We start from the raw sequence: 17,364 nt of genomic DNA on the forward strand, positions 1-17,364 counted from the left end.
ATGTACCAACAAGACCGTGTACATCACTGTCACAACGATGTTTGTTTTCATTCAAAGGCTTTATGGTTTTTCCTATAATACCTGGTGGGCCGGTCTCTAGTCAAAATGCCCGGGCTGATTTTTTTGTCCCAGTCCAGCCCTGATTCCAGTAACTACCATTTTTCTGAACACAGCCACACATGTTCTTCTGCTTCAAGGTTCAATGAGATGAGAGCCCCCTGACCTCTTTCCACTGTCAAATAGCAAGTAAGATACTTGATAATTAGCGTTAACATGGTTGATTGTAATAAGCAGTTATTAGATTACTGTTGCTTCTCTATCAGCTTTTAGTGCCATTCTGATGCTCTACTCTACAGCCCATCTTTACCATGTCTACATCCCTAAATGTAAGGAGTTCCTGCCATGTGATTAGCAGATTAGACACTTGCATTAACAGTTGAATATGCGCACCTATTAAAGAATCTAGTCGGTGTAGGTTTAATATAATGCATACCACCATATCCAGTTGGCTGCTTTATAAGTGATACTCCACTCAGAATATGAAACAGGACCAGGCGCATATAAAGAAACATTTATGAATTACTGACTCATAGAAGGCAATAGGTTTACATTTGATCAATTTTATTTTCACTTGGTCTCATCTTTTTAAAGTACATCTGACAACTTAGAGCTGAAGTCCGATCCTTCACTTCCATTTCCACCAGTTCATCACCAACAAAAATGCAACTAAGCGTATGGTTGTGATCATAAAAGCAATCAAGCAAAAAAAAAAAAAAAAAACACAACCCTCCCAGAACAAAACTACAACAAAAAGGTCAGATCATTTGACTAAGTGGAGCATAACCCACCTCCACAGAATCATTTCAATCAGTTCTCATTCTTCTTTAAGTGCATTTAAGGAAAATCTCTTGAACAATGCAGGAAAACAAAAAAATTAAAACAATGAAAGCACATCAACAGAATGAGCCACAAATTGTCAGTGGTTCAGTCCCCTGAAGTGATTCCCATTGCCAACTTTGTTCTAAACAACAGCTGCAAATCCCCTCACTGAGCAGCAGGTAAGTAACCAGATCGGTGCCGGTTGATTAACCATGTGCACAAATTCTGCAATACAGGGAACAAACAAAGACAGCCTGAATCTAAGTCAATTTAAGTGCTTTTCTTAAAAGAGGAATGAAAAGAGTTTTCAATGAGGATCAGCAGCAGATGGAGGCTTTGAATGTGAACCTTCATTTTAAATGGAAAACAGTGGATTGGTTTGGGGGTTTTTTTTCTGAGGCAAACTGGATGGAAAATGAAGTGGACGAAAAAACAAAACAAAACAAAAAAAAGTTTGTCTTACCCCAAAGATTCCTAACAATGACATGAATCAAACAGATTGAGCAATGTGACAAAACATAATTGTTCATCTAGCAATAACCCTGAACTCTCTCTGTTACGTATTAGAGTGTGAACACGAGGGAAATGGCAGAGAAGTAAAGTGGCTCAGATCGACTAACAGGTATACATGAATCTCTGTGTGCGTGTAATCAGTGTCTTGTGTATCCTTTTTTTCCCCCACCATGTTGCCTATCTTACTCTGTTTTAGTTAGTTATGGGTATTAGTGCCTTTTTTCTATTTCCCTCTCTCTCCCTCTGCTCACTTTCGGTTCAAATCAGTCATTTTCCCCCCCCCTCCTGCTTCCTCCTCTTTCATCTTTCACGATTACTGAAATGTCACGGTCCAGTCGGCCCCTGCGTTCATGCCGGGCTTACGGACTGTCAGAACAGACATGGAGGCGTCAAAATCGAACTCCAGCTGCTTCTCTTGGCCATCTGTAAACAAACAAAAAAGTAAGAAAACAAACATCAGGGGATTTTAAGTTTAGAAGCTGCATATTTTTCACATAAATCCATAACAGATTGCCAATTTTCACATCTTAAATCTTTCAGATCCTAAAGCTGCCATCCCATCTGAATAAGAGTTTGAAAACAACTTCTTAAACGGCATGAAACTAAATAAGGGGAAATCAGCAAAGAGTAGAAAATGGTGAATATCCATGATCCTTTCCCTTATTTTTGGTCATCCATTGCCCGTTTCAGTTGTTGATGCTCAGACTAAAAACGGTCGCAGCATAAACAAATATCCTCAGGCTTCAGAGTGTTGTCTGTACAGTTTTTCTTGGTCCTGAATCTGCATGTCAATGAGAAGCCCCACCCACCTCATGTTCAAACTTTCTATTTGTGAGGGGCATGAGAAAGGTGGCTCACTTCAAGCACTGGATAAATTGAGGAGCTGCATCCAAGGCCTATCAAAAGCTAAATAGTGACTATTTATAACCGTTTCATGCAGATCTACTTTAGCATAAAAATACAAATCTGGAGCATGAAATTTCACCCAGTACATCCCATTTTATCTTATATCCCACTTTAATTGCACACATCACAATGTTTTTAAATTCCATGAGTGTTTACCAGTAAATGCTTACATTTAAAACATTTGAAAGGAGCTTCAACATGCAGACTCGAACTGAAGATTATTTCATATCAAGCACTTACCAGCAGTCTTAAGGGTAACTTTGCTGGGTTTACTGGCTCCCAGTACGATAATACGTTCAATCCAGGAATCGGTAGTAAACTTGGCATCAGGAGCAAGGTTACTGTGGATCAGGAAGACACAGAGTTAGATACTTAGCAATAACAGATTTAAGATTAAAGAAATTGTCCATAGATGGCACAACATGTGGAAACGTTTCTTCAGTTTCACTGTGTTTATATTTTATAATGTTACATTTCTGAGACTATTAAAAGTGTAAATATAGTGACATCATGTTTTGTTTTATTCAGACAGAGAATTTTGGTAACATATCCGTCACTCACACAGAAGAGAGGACTTTGTTGGCAAAGGTAAGCTTCCTGTAGATGAACTCCTTCTTTTCATAGTTAAAGGTATGGCCATCGTCTATGTAGAGCTCACCATCTGCAGTTCTCTATCAAAATAAATAATGCATTAAATAAATGGTTAAAACCTGTCATTAACATCTCAACATTACTTAGCACTGTAGCAGAGGATGTGCAGTTCAGTTACCTGGAGATTAAGAGCCACATAGAGAGTGTAGGGGTCATGCTCCATGCAGGTGGAGGACCTGCGGACTCTAAGCTTCCTGGGAATTATGGAACCGCCGCGCTGGAAAACCGGGATCTAACAACAAAACACCAAGGCTACTAATGAGAAATGTGATAAAGAATACATTGAGCTTATATATAAAAAAAAAAAAAAAAAGTTAAGCTGAGAGTTTGACACTTACAGAGCTCATGGTGACGGGAATGTAAAGGTTTTGGGCTCCATTGTGTTTCTGGAAGGTGTGGACATCGAACCAGACCTGATAACACACGTTCACACACATTAAGATACGCCCGTCTGAAAAGATCAAAGATACGTGTTACGTGTGTCAAAATAAAAGCCTCCGTTTCTTCCTCTTACCTCATCTTTGCCGGGCAGGTAGGCAGTGACTCCTCTGGCTCCCTCCTCAACAACTGGGTGCACCAGCAAGTCTCGTCCTGAGGCAGAATTAAAATGACGTCAGGGGAAGTGGCAACCATTTCAAAACATGCCTGCCTGACTGGAACAACTGGATTCAGGGTTTTATTCTCATTTGCACCACCACACAGACAGGCACAGCTGCACAGATTTTCTAATTCAAGTGTCTGAACATTAGAAGTCAATTTAAACCGAGACAACAGGTATTTTTTTGGCCACCTGATGGCAGCAGAAGCAAGTTGTAGATAACTCTATAACATAAATAATAGTGTACCCCCACTACACAACCTGTACTTCCAAAACATGATTTATAGAGAAGAGAAAACAGTGACCCAAAGCAGTAAGTTTGTCAGCTGGAAAGAAACTGAGGGAAGCTACATAGGAGGTTATATTTTAGCCAAAATCATGTTCACATGCGTGTCGACTTGTGACTTTTATCCCCCCCAACTTTGAACTGTAACTTCAGCTGTGACAAGACCGGTCTGAGCATCAGACTGTCCCTGTTAGCTGCTCACCTGACAAACCATTTGTTTGTGTTAGTGCAACCATAGCTCTGTCACCTTGTTACACTTCCTGTCATTTGATGTGGTGTTGAACAGTCTTGTGTTGCATGTAGTCCTAAGTGTGGGTTTAAAGTGCCATTTGGTAAATCACTTACAGAGCACCACACTCAAATCACACATCACGACTAGGGCTGTGCGATATGACCAAAATCTCATATCCCGATATAAGAATTCTATCGTCCGATAACGATATAAAAATCGCAAAAATGTAACATTTTCTGTAAATTCTGTGAATCTCGGGCAGCTCGACTTGCGGGAAGTGTTTCCAGCTGCGCGTCATGTAGCTGGAGTCGAGTGTTTTAACCGATGCATGAAACTATACATTTTTAGACATAAGTTGTAACAGCCGCCGTTTTCTTTGTGAGTATTTATTACACGGCGTGCTGCGGGGAAAAGCCTGTTCTAACGTTTGAGTCTAAGGTTTATTTTTTAGCACCTGACGTCTCTTTTTTTAACTTCTCATCCGTAAATAATCTGCTCTTTCACGTGATTCAATTTATTTTGAAAAGTCTCAACAGGATCTTGAGCTTTATTGTGAAAGGTTTATGTGGAACATAAACAAGCGGACACGCGATGGTTTTACCGTCATTGTTGCTAACCAAAACGCATAAAAACAGCCGCTTGTCCGTCTGTAGTGTGGTTATATTAAATATAAGAGAAAGAGAGAACTTTAAGAAATTAATATAGCAACTACAGTGTCCATCAAAATGATGAAAAAAATATTGCCGTAAACAGTTTATTTTGCGACACCAGGAAACAAACGATAGCTAAAATGAAACGATAGACGTTTTTATATCGTCATCCGATACATATCGTTCTATCAAACAGCCCTAATCACGACAACACAATCAACTGATGCATCAGGTGAGTCGCATTAGAGGAAAGCGCAATAAGGTGACAGAAATAAATTTCCACTAAGGATCATTGCATTTTTGAACATAAGGGAGCCTTCGTTCAGCAAGGTTTCTGTAGATGAACCTGTGAAAGGATTACTTTGGGTAGCTTTTAATCCCAGATCACTCAGGGGGGTCTTTCAATGACAAACTGCAGTTATCACTGTGGATGCTTGATGAATACTGAAGGCCTCAAATTTGGTTGTGTGTCTCACCGATTAAGTACTCGTCTTCCACAGCAAAAGTAGCCAGATCCTGAGGATACTCCACCCACAGAGGTCTGCAATAGACATGCACACAATATTTGCATCTGCATCACAATATACTACACAAATCAGCCACACTGAAATATATTTTTTATAACCCAAATAAAGGATTTTTTTCTTTCCCGATTTGAAATTCCATTTCTCTTGAATAAGTAATATTCACTTCTGTCCTACAGCACATTGCAGTAACTACTTGAATACACTGTCTTTTTGTGTGGTATTATGCATCACTCTTATTTATAAACTCTAAAAGCAATCAAATAACTGCCTTAAAATTAGTTGGCATATTAGATAAATTTTAAACAGCAGTTTGGTCAAATGAGGCCTCTTCAGAGTACAATTATCTGTGGATAGACAGTCAATACATACAGGTTAACCAAAATCCATCACCTCATGACGGGCTCTCCCGTCACATGTGCCCGGTAGAACAGCTGGTACCAGTAGGGCAGGAAGGTGTAGCGCTGGCGCACGGCTTCACGGATCAGTGCAGTGTTTTCTGGACCAAACAGCCAGGGCTCGCGGCGGGGCGTGTCCAGATGGGCATGGGCTCTATAGAATGGCTGGTAAGCACCCGCCTGGTACCAACGCACAAGCAGTTCAGTGCTGGGAGACTTGAAGAAGCCACCGATGTCAGCTGTGAGACAGAGAGGGACATTATAGCCTCGGTTGACAACACAAAACGGCACGACACAAACTTCTTGAAATAATCCGTGTTTAGAGCTCAACTCTTAAAGCGGATTTTGTACCAAATCAATATTTATGTGACTGCAGCTGATTTAACATGGGAATATGGGCTCACCGTGGTAATGCCTCATGCCCATTTCCATGACAACCTTACCAAACACCCGAGGGATTTGTATATTAGTCAAAACAATTGCGTAAAACAGATCTGAATGAATGCATTTTCCCCCTTTCAAAATTCAGTCCTGTTTTACTGCTGTGTTCAAGTTCGATGCTGCACACTCACACCTATTTGAAAGCTGCAGTATAGCTAAATATTAAAAGGTAGCAAATAAAGGGTTTTTTAAGCATTGTTCTGTTCCACATTTGAGGTTTCATAAACATCAAGACTTTGTAAGTACTATAAATAAAAAGGAAAGGAAAATCTGAGGACTGATAGAACTAGAAGTGGTGCCTCCAGGTTTGGAAAGTCCCACGCTCAGAGCTTTGATGACTTCTGATCACTTCTCTGGGCCTGGACTATAAACCTCTAGCTGTAATGATGGTGGTAATTTCAGTCTCCAGTGTGGCAGCAGAGCAGCGTTTCAGCCTTAAGAATTAAGTTAAATCAGGTTCGAACAGTTATCTGACAGAGGGCAAAACATTAAATGAGGCAAAGGGGGGAAAAAAACCAAACAAAAAATTTGCAGCAGCATCAAGAGATGCATTTGACGATTGTACGATTATGGCTTTATTGTGGTTCGGATGGTTATCCTCATCATGAGATTGACCAGCACAAACTGTATCTGAACAACATCACTGTGCGACATGAATGAAACTGAACACGATGGCCATTTTAAGCTGACCAGAGAATCTAGGAGGGTTGCACTCACCTCCACAGAAAGAGATTCCAACCAGGCCCATACTCAAACACATGGGGATGGATATTTTCAGGTGGTCCCACTCAGCAGCATTATCTCCTGTCCACACAGCACCTAAGGGCCAAAAAACAAACCTTAACACACAAGATAATGCAACACCCAATTCCTTTTGTTATGAAAAGTAAATTGGATTTTATGAGCATTGATAATTTTACTGTCCAAGAGTCGAGGGTCCTTTCACGGCTCAGTCTGAACAAACTTAAAGTGGTGTTTGGTCTAGCCAACGCCAAATGTAAACAAAGAAGACTGCATCCTGTAAACGTCAGCTGTTCGACGTGTGATGCCACGTCTACATTAGAGCAGGCAAGAAAGTAAAGAAAGAAAATGGCTCACCGATGCGCTGAGACCCAGCGAAGAAGGCCCTGGTCAGGACAAATGGTCGTTCAACTCCTCCTGACCGCTGGATCAAACCCTCCGCCGTGGCCATTTGCTGTCGATAATAAAGAGATCGATAAATAAGAGGAAAACAGACTAACATTTACAGTAAGTTACCAAATACAACTTTAGGATCTCTTATTCCTTTTGAAAGGAGTTTTATTTTCAGTAACAGGTAATAAAAGGATGCCAAAGATTATCTGCCCTCCAGCAGAGTAACACAAACTCCAAATAATCTATAGGTTCTCTAAAAAAAATTATTAATGAGAAAGGTCACAGTGAAATACACTCACCACATATAAACCATACAGGTTGTGTATATCACGATGCTCCCAGGATCCATGCATTGCATCCTTGTGCATAGTGACCTCCGGCCCATTGAAGACTGATGGCTCATTCATGTCGTTCCATGTATACAGGTTCTCCATGGTGCCCTGGAGAGTGAACAGATTAGATTTCATTTTGAGATGAGATTAAACAAATTTATGGAAAATCTATTTATTTTTACTCCTAAAAAGTTCAAGCTTGAATGAATATTCAGTTACAAGCCAACTGTGGAAAGCTCAGGTGGTTCAGTTTCATGTGAGAATATATTAAATAAATTTTGTTTACTAAAACAAAAATGTAACAAAAGCATCATATATCAGTTACACAGGAGTCACGCTGTATCTTCAATAGGTAAACTTTTAGTTGCAGATTAGCAACTTCATGTCTTCAAGGCTCACCTCATACTGATCGTAGGCAAACATGCTGGCCCACCAGGCTCTCATGTCTGCACGAGTGAAGTCTGGATAACTGGCACTTCCTAACAGATGTCATCCAACCCAAGGAAAAACAAAGAGAACAAATATTAGAGAAATATTTCATGTTTGATAAAGAAATACTGATGTGGAGTTCTCACTCTCTTACCAGGCCAGCACCAGCCTTCATAGTCACCACCATCTTTATTCTTGACATAGAAACCCAGAGTGCGGATTTCATTATGGATCTTGTAGTTGCTGTCTACTTTAATGTGGGGGTCCACAATAGCAACCATCTAGAAAAGAAAAAAAAAAAAAGAAAGTGAAGTGACGTTCTGGCCAGACACCCATCAAACTGTGCATCGTATCACTGTGATCGTCATGTTTCCATCTGTACCTTGCGCTTCTTGTCCATGAGACCCTGCAGCATCTCCTTCGGGGTCGCAAACTTGTGCGGATCCCAGGTGAAGTAGCGCTTCCCATCGGTGTGCTCGATATCAAGCCAGATGAAGTCATAGGGGATGTCGTGCTCGTCAAAGCCGGCATCGACCGACTTCACGTCCTCCTGGTCATTGTAATTCCAGCGGCACTGATGGTATCCCAGGGAAGCCAGGGGAGGGAAAGACTGAGTGCCTGATAAACACAAAGAAGAGGCCAGTCAAGAGCTGTTATTCAAAATCGGTAGTTTTATTACTGGCATTAGGCAGTGGATCAATAATATAAAAGATTAATAAAAATTTGACTTGAAATAAAATACATTTGAGCAGACGCTTTCATGAATCACCACTGATTTTAATCACTTCTGTTTAAAATTACCAGCAATCTCAAATAGAGGGAATTTGTGAACCAAATATAATTATTGGGTTGACTGAAAAACTGTCTCAGTATTAGGGCTGCCACGATTTGTCGACTAGTCACGATTACGTCGACTATCAAAATCGTCGACGACTGATTTAATAGTCGACGTGTCGTTTGAAGCTTTGTAAGATCGCAAAAGACGCAGAAGTAGCAGGATTTAAGAGTGTAATAACGGACTGAAACAGAAGATGGCAGCACTGCATGTACAAGGATGCCAGCTGCCGTTAAACCCCGAAGAAGAAGAAGCAGCTGTGTCCCAGAATTCATAGCGCGGCCCAGCTTAGTTTCCAACAATGGCGGTAGCTAGTTAGTTTTAATATTACTCTTATTATTCTTTCTGGGTCACAAAATAAACGTTTAACATATTTTCAGGCGAGAATGTAGCTGTGTAAACCTCAAATATCGGCTCAGTTTATCAGGACACCACATATTTTCAAAAGCGCTCCGACGTTTTCGGAGACGTCTGTTACCCACTAGCTCGATAGCTAGCCGGGGGCTAGGTCACTAGCGCCGTGAGAACACCGGACTCCCGGCAAATTGTTTTCAAACCCACCGCCGTCTTTCGCAACTCAGGTTAAATATATATGAGTCACTTAGATAAATTAAAAATGTTGTTGTTTGGCTTTTTTTTTTTTTTTTAGTATTTTATTTGTTCCTGAGTAAATCGGTTTGGCTGAGATTAAAGTTATAGTTTTTACACAGCTGAATAAACGTAAAGCAGACAGCTGATTATCAGAAGTGTGAGATGCTGGAGAATATACTCCGGTGTCCTGTTATATTTTAGATAGCAAGGAGTTTATTAAACTTTACCGAAACAATCTGCAAATTTCATTAAAATTGAATAAAACTGGAAAACAGTATTAATTAATACTCTGCAGATTACAATCAGCTGCTTACCTAGGCTAAAAAAATGAATCTAATAAACATTATTACAACTAAGGAGACTGGAATATTTCTTATGAATAAGAGATATCAAAACAAATCTGAATAAATTGGACTGCTCATTTTAAGCTAAAAAAATAAATAAAAATAGCAAAATAGATTGTATCCTTGAATAGTCAGAGTTCACCATAAGATTTTTTTATCGTGTATTGGGCCTTCATACAGCCCAGTAGATTACTGCCTAACTGAAACGAGACGTTTTAGCTCGAGGGTACCACTCCTGTGCTCCCGGCCAGAAGCAATTGCTAACGAACAAGGAAATCCCAACAGGCCCTCGATAAGAACCATTAAAACATTAAGACTATTAAATGAATGCTAGTGGTATTTGTGTATACAACTTTACACAAGAGTCTCAGCAGTATTGACACTTCCTACCTGTAAGAGAGGCGTACTGAGAGAAGACGTCTTTAGGAGTTGGTCCCAGCATAATGAAGACGTCAATGATGCCGCTTTCAGAGATCCAACGCACATCTGTCTGTGGTGTCTCACTGGAGCCCTGAACATAATCTAGCATTTTCCCAAAAACAGTCTGGAAAGAGAGCAGCACGACAAAAGACGCTTTTATATTTTTGATATAATTACTGATGGCTAAAACAAAAAACAACAACAACGAAAACAAAATTCACTTTAAGTAACAATCCAGATCAAGACATCTTGGAGGAAATGACAAAAAACACCCCCCCACATACCTTTCCAGCTGTATTGGAGCTAATATCCACCCAGGTCTCTGCAGCATTAAGCCAGAAGATGCCTGTAGTTCGCTGGGCACTGTGGGCTACCATCACTGGGACAGACCCGTACAAGGCCATAGGGTTATACAGTTCATACTGGAACACATCCAGGTTATAGAGTCGATACGGATCTCCATTACTGGAACACACAAACACAGGCATGCATAAAACATCTGTGCATTTTTCATAATGAAATCTATTCTACATGTAAAATGCTGGTGGCACTCACTCTGTTGTTTTGAGTCTGAGAGTGTCTGCATGTTCTGGAATACCATAAACATGCTCGACTCCTGGCAGTGAGAAATCTAAACTAACAGCAGATGGACCTGAGGAGCAAACACATCCAACATCAGTCAAAGAGAACACCTTTTCACCACCTGGCAAACCCGAACACACACAACTGACATGCAGACATTATGATACCGATACTGAAATCACAAGTAGGATTTACCATTAGGTTTGCTGTCTGTGTGCGATTTAAATGTTTCTTCCCACATCCCGTCTTCTACTTTCTCTTCCTCTTCCTTTGTTGTCTGTTAGCCAAACAGGGGAAATAGTCACGTTACTCAGATCTAGCTGAGATGCAGCAGTGAAATGGTGGTTTTAAATCAAGAGAATCCACTCTCTGAAAGAGTGGATTTCATTGTGCAGTACCTCTGCTTGGTTTGCTGGATCAGCCTCCTCCTTCTTCTCAGCCTCTGGGTCTGCCTGACTGCTCATGGCATAAAGAACAACGCGAGGAGGGGTATGGGGAAAAAGAAAGGCGTGTTACTTTGGCAAAGTCAGGCCATCTTGATGATATTGTGATGGTGGTAATATATGGGATAATTAAACTATGATTCAAGGAAAGGGACATACAAACACAAGTTGGTGATTGCCCCGCTGTCACCACACTGACATCTGACCATATCTACCATTAATTACTGTAATGACAAAAGGGACTGAGCAACTCCCTGCCTTGTGGCTATTTCAAGCTACACATTATAGTACAGGAGCTCCAGAGGCTGTAGCACGTAACACCCAAAGGACTTGTACCCAGTGGATCAGGCATAAACTGAAAGTAACCAAGAGGAAGCCACCAAAAGACCCTTCACACATTTGCGACAAAGTTTTGAAATGAATTGCAGTGATATACATGCCAGGGATAAGTGTAAACAACAGCTTGTCTTAAAACCCTGTTAATGCAGACAGCAAGCACTGTATTGTTGGTTAAAATAGCTCCAATGCCAGTTCTTACACCAAGAACACGCACAACTACAAACTGAAATATAACCACAAAGAGAGATGTTGCTGTTGGGTTTGGGAATTGAGGTAATGCCTGAGAACTAAGAGGCAGGACACAGACTACATGCACTGTCTCCCACTGACTTTGTGGCAGGAGAAGTTAGGGGGTGTTTGTGAGTTTATGCATGATCTTACATTAACGTATACATAGTTTATCTGCATATAAACTTAACTCCATTGTCTTGGACTCTATTTGGTGATGTTAGTCATTATTACGCTCTGCAGCCTAGATGGGCTCAGTGTAGCAACTGGTGAACCTGGAACTTGCTAGACCACCATTAAGCGCTGCAACCTGTGGCTGCAGAAACACTTCAAGTTCTGTTGAAGTCTACAGTCAATCGCTTACATTTTGGTCACGCTAAGTGTCAGGAAAGAGGGTTACCCTCCATCCACAATCATCCACCTCTCTCTAACCAAATCTAGTTTCAAAACACCAAGATGGTGACAGCATCTAGGGCTGTGCGATATGACCAAAATCTCATATCCCGATATAAGAATTCTATCGTCTGATAACGATATAAAATCACAAAAATGTAACATTTTCTGTAAATTCTGTGAATCTCGGGCAGCTCGTCTTGCGGGAAGTGTTTCCAGCTGCGCGTCATGTAGCTGGAGTCGAGTGTTTTAACCGATGCATGAAACGATACATTTTTAGATACAAGTTGTAACAGCCGCCGTTTTCTTTGTGAGTATTTATTACACGGCGTGCTGCGGGGAAAAGCCTGTTCTAACGTTTAAGTCTAAGGTTTATTTTTTAGCACCTGGCTTCTCTTTTTTCATTCTCACCCGTAAATAATCTGCTCCTTCACGTGATTCAGTTTATTTTGAAAAGTCTCAACAGGATCTTGAGCTTTATTGTGAAAGGTTTATGTGGAACATAAACAAGCGGACACGCGATGCTGTTACCGTCGTTGTTGCTAACCACAACGCATAAAAACAGGCGCTTGTCGTCCATAGTGTGGTTATATTAAATATAAGAGAAAGAGACAACTTTAAGAAATTAAAATAGCCACTACAGTGACCATCAAAACGATGAAAAAAATATTGCCGTAAACAGTTTATTTTGCAACACCACGAAACAAACGATAGCGTAAAATGAAACGATAGACGTTTTTAATATCGTCATCCAATATATATCGTTATATCGAACAGCCCTAACAGCATCTCAGTGATTTATAAAACATCATACTATCCCTCTCTTTTATACTATGTATGACAGCAACATAATCTCTGGTAGATCTAAAATAAGTTTGTGGGAAACCCTGGTGTGTGTGTGTAATGCCACATCATAGCTCTTATCTGGACCTTAACATTATTTCTGCACTTAGCTCTGACCATAAATTAAGCAAGAGTGAAAATTTGAATCATTCATTCAAAAGAACAGATTGAGAAATCCAGTCAGTCATGCAGTTGCGGTGTTAGATGAATTTATCAGACGAGCTGCTAGAGCAATACTAAAGGAGTACAGTTAATCAAACGTTGATCTGACAAAACATTGATTTACGCAGACAGTAACTAAAAGGCCTAAAGCAGACTCTGCCAGATAATCTCTCTGGGTCTTCTGATGGTCATTGTAAAGACGGTCTATCACAGCTATGCTAACAGGAAGGGCTGGAATGATCCCTTAATCTAAATAAAAATCAAACAACACCATGCACACACTCACCCACACCCTCTCTCTCTCCGTCACATTTATTTGAGGGTAAATACAGCAGTTGATATGATGTGTGGCCCTAAATTTTATGTCACTACTGGCAGCATTAGCACATGGGACAGAATACACACAAATCTTAAGGGTCTTTACCTAGAGAATACCCTCTTGATATTATCCCACACGCTAGCCACTGTGCTAGTTACTTTATAGGAGAAACTAGGATGATAGGGGAGAAGAGGACAGAACAACGAGTCAGAGACAATACTCAAAAAAACAAACCATATCATGGGAACAAAAACAGAAATCATCCACGGAGTGACGACGTGGATTCAAAGAGAGGGCTGGCATTTGTAAATGTGTGTGCATGCGTGGGTTTCTCACGTGTCCTTGCGCATCCTCAGGTGCTCAAAGGCCAGCAGGCCGCGTGAGTTCAGAGACATCAGCACGTCGCTTCCTTCCATGATGTCCAGTCGGAAGGGCCGGGCGCTAATAATGACTCTCTGAGACTCCACCCCCAGGGACAGCACCACACCATTCTCGTCCTGAGACAACACAGATAGGCTGAAAGGAAAAAGAGAGAGAGCGAAATGTGAAGTGAGGATTTAGTTTTGATGAAGAAATGCAAGGTCAGGAACTTAAATTGAATAGTTTTTATTATCATCTCATTAATCATAACTTTACACTTATATAAGCTGTAAGACAGAGAAGAAATTATCTGAAACAGTTACAAGTTTTTGTTTTACTGGAACAATTTCTATTCAAAGTTTCAGTTCTCACTCACCTGACACCTTCACAGTCAGGAGGTGCAGAGAAGCCATGAACCATATGATGGGTTTTCTTTCATTTAACAAGGAAAATCTGAGAGATTCTTCATCTTATAATTCCTAAGTGACGTCTGAGTGTGTGTTGCTTTGTGTGTTGCCTTAATAAAAGAGGCATCTCTTTTATTAACGGATCTTTGTCAAAGTAGAAATTTCAGAATTCACACCCTCACTTTACCTAACCTTTAAAAAAGCTGATGTTATCATGAAATATTTTCTGTTGCTCTGCCTATTTAAAGATCCTTTGAAATAAGTATCCCTCCTGTTCTTGTCTTTTCGGCTTGACTCCCAACATCAAAACCTCCACCCACCCATGAAACCCTCACAGGACACTCACGGCTCTGTGGTAGGCTCCCTGATGAGCACGTCTGGGACTTCATAGCGAGGTTTCAGAGGCTTAAGCTCGTTAATCTTCACCCTCGTTATGTTTCCCTGGAGGCGGTAGAGCTCGAGCAACAGACGCACCTGCGACACAAGCACAAAGTGAGAATGAGAACAGTGAGAAGCAAAGGCAGGTGCCTCATTTTCTACAAACACAGCATAGGAAAACACTGGGTTTAGCAATGGGTCACTATGATTTCACATAACAAAGAGGTTACCCTGGAAAATGGGATTAACATTTTTTATTTCAGCTGATAGTTCAAAAACAAAAACAAAACAAGGGAAAAGTGATTTGTTAGCCTAATAATTCAGTTATTAATGCAATAAATAAAGATAAAAGCAATAAAAAACAAATGCAGAAGTAAAAAAAGAAATATAGAGAAATCATATTTTACAGATTGTGCAAATGTTTGTTGTCCCCTTTCTGTAATCTACCTTGTTGTTGTCATTGATGAGCTGCAGGGTGAGTCTGGTGTTGGTCAGCTCCATGGTCTCCAGCAGGGCTCGATAAGGAGACTCTCCAGGCTTCAAAGCTCGCTGACGCCTGTTTAACATTTCAAACCAAGAGCCGACACCAGTTATAAACCTCTGCAATTATGTGCCGCTTTATTCATGAGCAGTTTGTCTTTTGGGAACTCACTTGCAGAAAGCACTCTGCTCACAGGTCTTGAAATTGCCTTTGTCCACAGCCCAAGTCCCGCTGAGGCACAAAGCCAGCCCGACTACCAAGAGAGGCGCCATCCTGTAATGGGAAGCAAAGACAAGAACATTAGCTTCAGCGTGCAATCACATTTGGATGCAACGCCTGGCAGAGCTAACCAAACTACAGTACAGGAGTTGGGTAACAGACAGCATACACAGACGGACTTTGGTCTCTATGGTGCTAAAACGATGAAAAATAGCGCCAGAAAATGTGACAGGCAGCTATACAATTACCCATTTCCTCACCCAGCACACAGTGCGCATATTAACAAGAAGCACCCCATTGTCCTCACCTCAGACGCTGGTCCTGCAATTAAAGACTCATTCCCAGCCCTACTGTAAAAATCCCGATGAGGGGATGTGTTCAGACTGCCGACAAGGAAAAGAGGCAGTAAAAGCTAACGCAATCAGCTAAGCGGGCTAGCTAGAGAGTGCTCAAGACGGAAAAAATACAACAGGAAACCGCCAAGAATTTTTAACTTAACATTAAATAAACGTCTACGTTTTTACACACGCACTAATGCACCCGTTGTCTGACAGCAGTGTTATCGTTAAGCAATCCGGATCAAGATAAGGTGCTAACCTTACTAAGAGCCAGCCTGTCAAGTCGCTAATCCAATTCAATTCAATTCAATTGAGGGGGATATCGAATTTTTCCCGCATTAATTTTCCGACTTTGCGGCAGTTAAACCCCGAAACAGTGAGTTTGCTTTCACGCTTATACGATGTGCAACTACGATGATAAACTCTGTCCTCCTGCGCACTGATAATATTTCGAAAAAAAGAATAAATTGGCGATGAAACAACGGAACTGCTTTGTCCTACCTTGCAGTGAAGGTGGCCATCTTGATTATGCGGCCTCTTGACTCCGCCCCCAATCACTCCGCAACAAAGATCGTTAAGAAATACGATACTCAGCAACTGCGCTACTATTTACGCGTGTTTTTCAGATAGCAGGTCAATATGTGGCGGTTAACACTGTAGAGAGTATTTTTTTTAATCTTTATGTTATTTTTCTGGCTGTAAAGAGAGGATGAACGTATGAATGTATCCTCTCAGGCACGGACACGTCATCGCCAGGCTCCAGTCAGTGAAGTGCACACATGGGAGTCTTTGTCCCACCGGATTCATTTCCAGCCAATCCGATGCGTGCAACGGTACTACAGCCGTGCTATAAATCATAACGATCAGCAGATGTATACACACACACACGGAACACAAATGGACGTAATCGCCTTAAAGATCAAAGCTCGTCCATGATTTAGGCGTGTTTTCCCCTCTGGACCTCATGTCAATGGTCCGGTTTTTTCTTCTATCGGCTGCTCCCTTTCGGGATCGCCACAGATTATCAGCCTCCATCCTCAGCATGTAATCCTTCCCTACATCCATGAACCTTCACTTTGGTCTCTATCTTTAACTTCCTTTGCTCAATACATTCCCTCTGCGACAAACTATCTCACCCTTTTAATCTCCATAGAGCTGTTCCTCTGATCTACTCACTTCTAATTTTGTCCATCCTGATCACCCCTCATGGAAATCTTATCATCTACCACCTCCAGCTCCACCTCCTGTCTTTTTTTGCGATCTCACTACCATCTTGTAAACTTTCCCTTTCACTCTTTCTGTCATCCTTCTGCCACAAATCTGTCTTTTCTTCTCTTGTGCACTGCCCATTGCTTTGGATGGTTTAGCCCAGGTGTTTAAAATCATCCACCTTGATCACTCCACCTGTCTCCCTCCCATTCACACACCCACACATATTATGGCTAGCTTCCACTGACTACCTCCACTTCATCCACCTTTTCTTTTTTGTGAAATACAGATTATCTGTAAGTTGTAGAATCAAAGTTATTCAAAGACAACTTTAAGACTATTGTAAAGTCCAGGATTGATGATTTGATAATAGTCTTTTTGTTTTACCTTATTTAGAGTGTCTTAACCTTTCTTTGCAAGTTATTTTTTTCTTTTTTAACATTTAATCAAAATTAACGAAGCTCAAACACAAAAAGAGCCCGTAAACTGTTAATAATACA

The 17,364-nt window shown here is 40.9% G+C and overlaps 1 protein-coding gene across 4 annotated transcripts; it reads right to left on the minus strand.

Moving 5' to 3' along the window:
• Positions 1-600: 600 nt before the first annotated feature.
• On the minus strand, positions 601-16,943 carry ganabb (glucosidase II alpha subunit b). Of its 4 annotated transcripts, XM_040015481.1 has the most exons (26): positions 15,915-16,150; positions 15,625-15,700; positions 15,270-15,371; positions 15,065-15,173; positions 14,586-14,713; positions 13,809-13,988; positions 13,578-13,643; positions 11,144-11,201; positions 10,941-11,022; positions 10,719-10,815; positions 10,448-10,628; positions 10,134-10,287; positions 8,356-8,591; positions 8,128-8,254; positions 7,944-8,023; positions 7,512-7,652; positions 7,177-7,273; positions 6,796-6,897; positions 5,633-5,876; positions 5,192-5,256; positions 3,464-3,540; positions 3,288-3,362; positions 3,068-3,181; positions 2,860-2,969; positions 2,539-2,639; positions 601-1,815 (listed from the first exon to the last, which is right to left on the minus strand). In XM_040015481.1, the coding sequence occupies exons 3-26, from the start codon at positions 15,368-15,370 to the stop codon at positions 1,706-1,708; spliced, it is 2,835 nt and encodes a 944-aa protein (XP_039871415.1). In that variant the 5' UTR covers position 15,371; positions 15,625-15,700; positions 15,915-16,150; the 3' UTR covers positions 601-1,705. The 4 variants fall into 4 exon arrangements, with proteins under 4 accessions (XP_039871415.1, XP_039871417.1, XP_039871414.1 ...); XM_040015483.1 differs by lacking the exons at positions 15,625-15,700; positions 15,915-16,150 and adding an exon at positions 16,832-16,943; XM_040015480.1 differs by lacking the exons at positions 15,625-15,700; positions 15,915-16,150 and adding an exon at positions 16,157-16,333.
• Between the last annotated feature and the right edge of the window lie 421 nt (positions 16,944-17,364).

The sequence above is a fragment of the Simochromis diagramma genome, unplaced genomic scaffold (genome assembly GCF_900408965.1).
Source record: "Simochromis diagramma unplaced genomic scaffold, fSimDia1.1 OVJJ01000685.1, whole genome shotgun sequence".
In the NCBI taxonomy this organism is placed as follows: Eukaryota; Metazoa; Chordata; class Actinopteri; order Cichliformes; family Cichlidae; genus Simochromis; species Simochromis diagramma.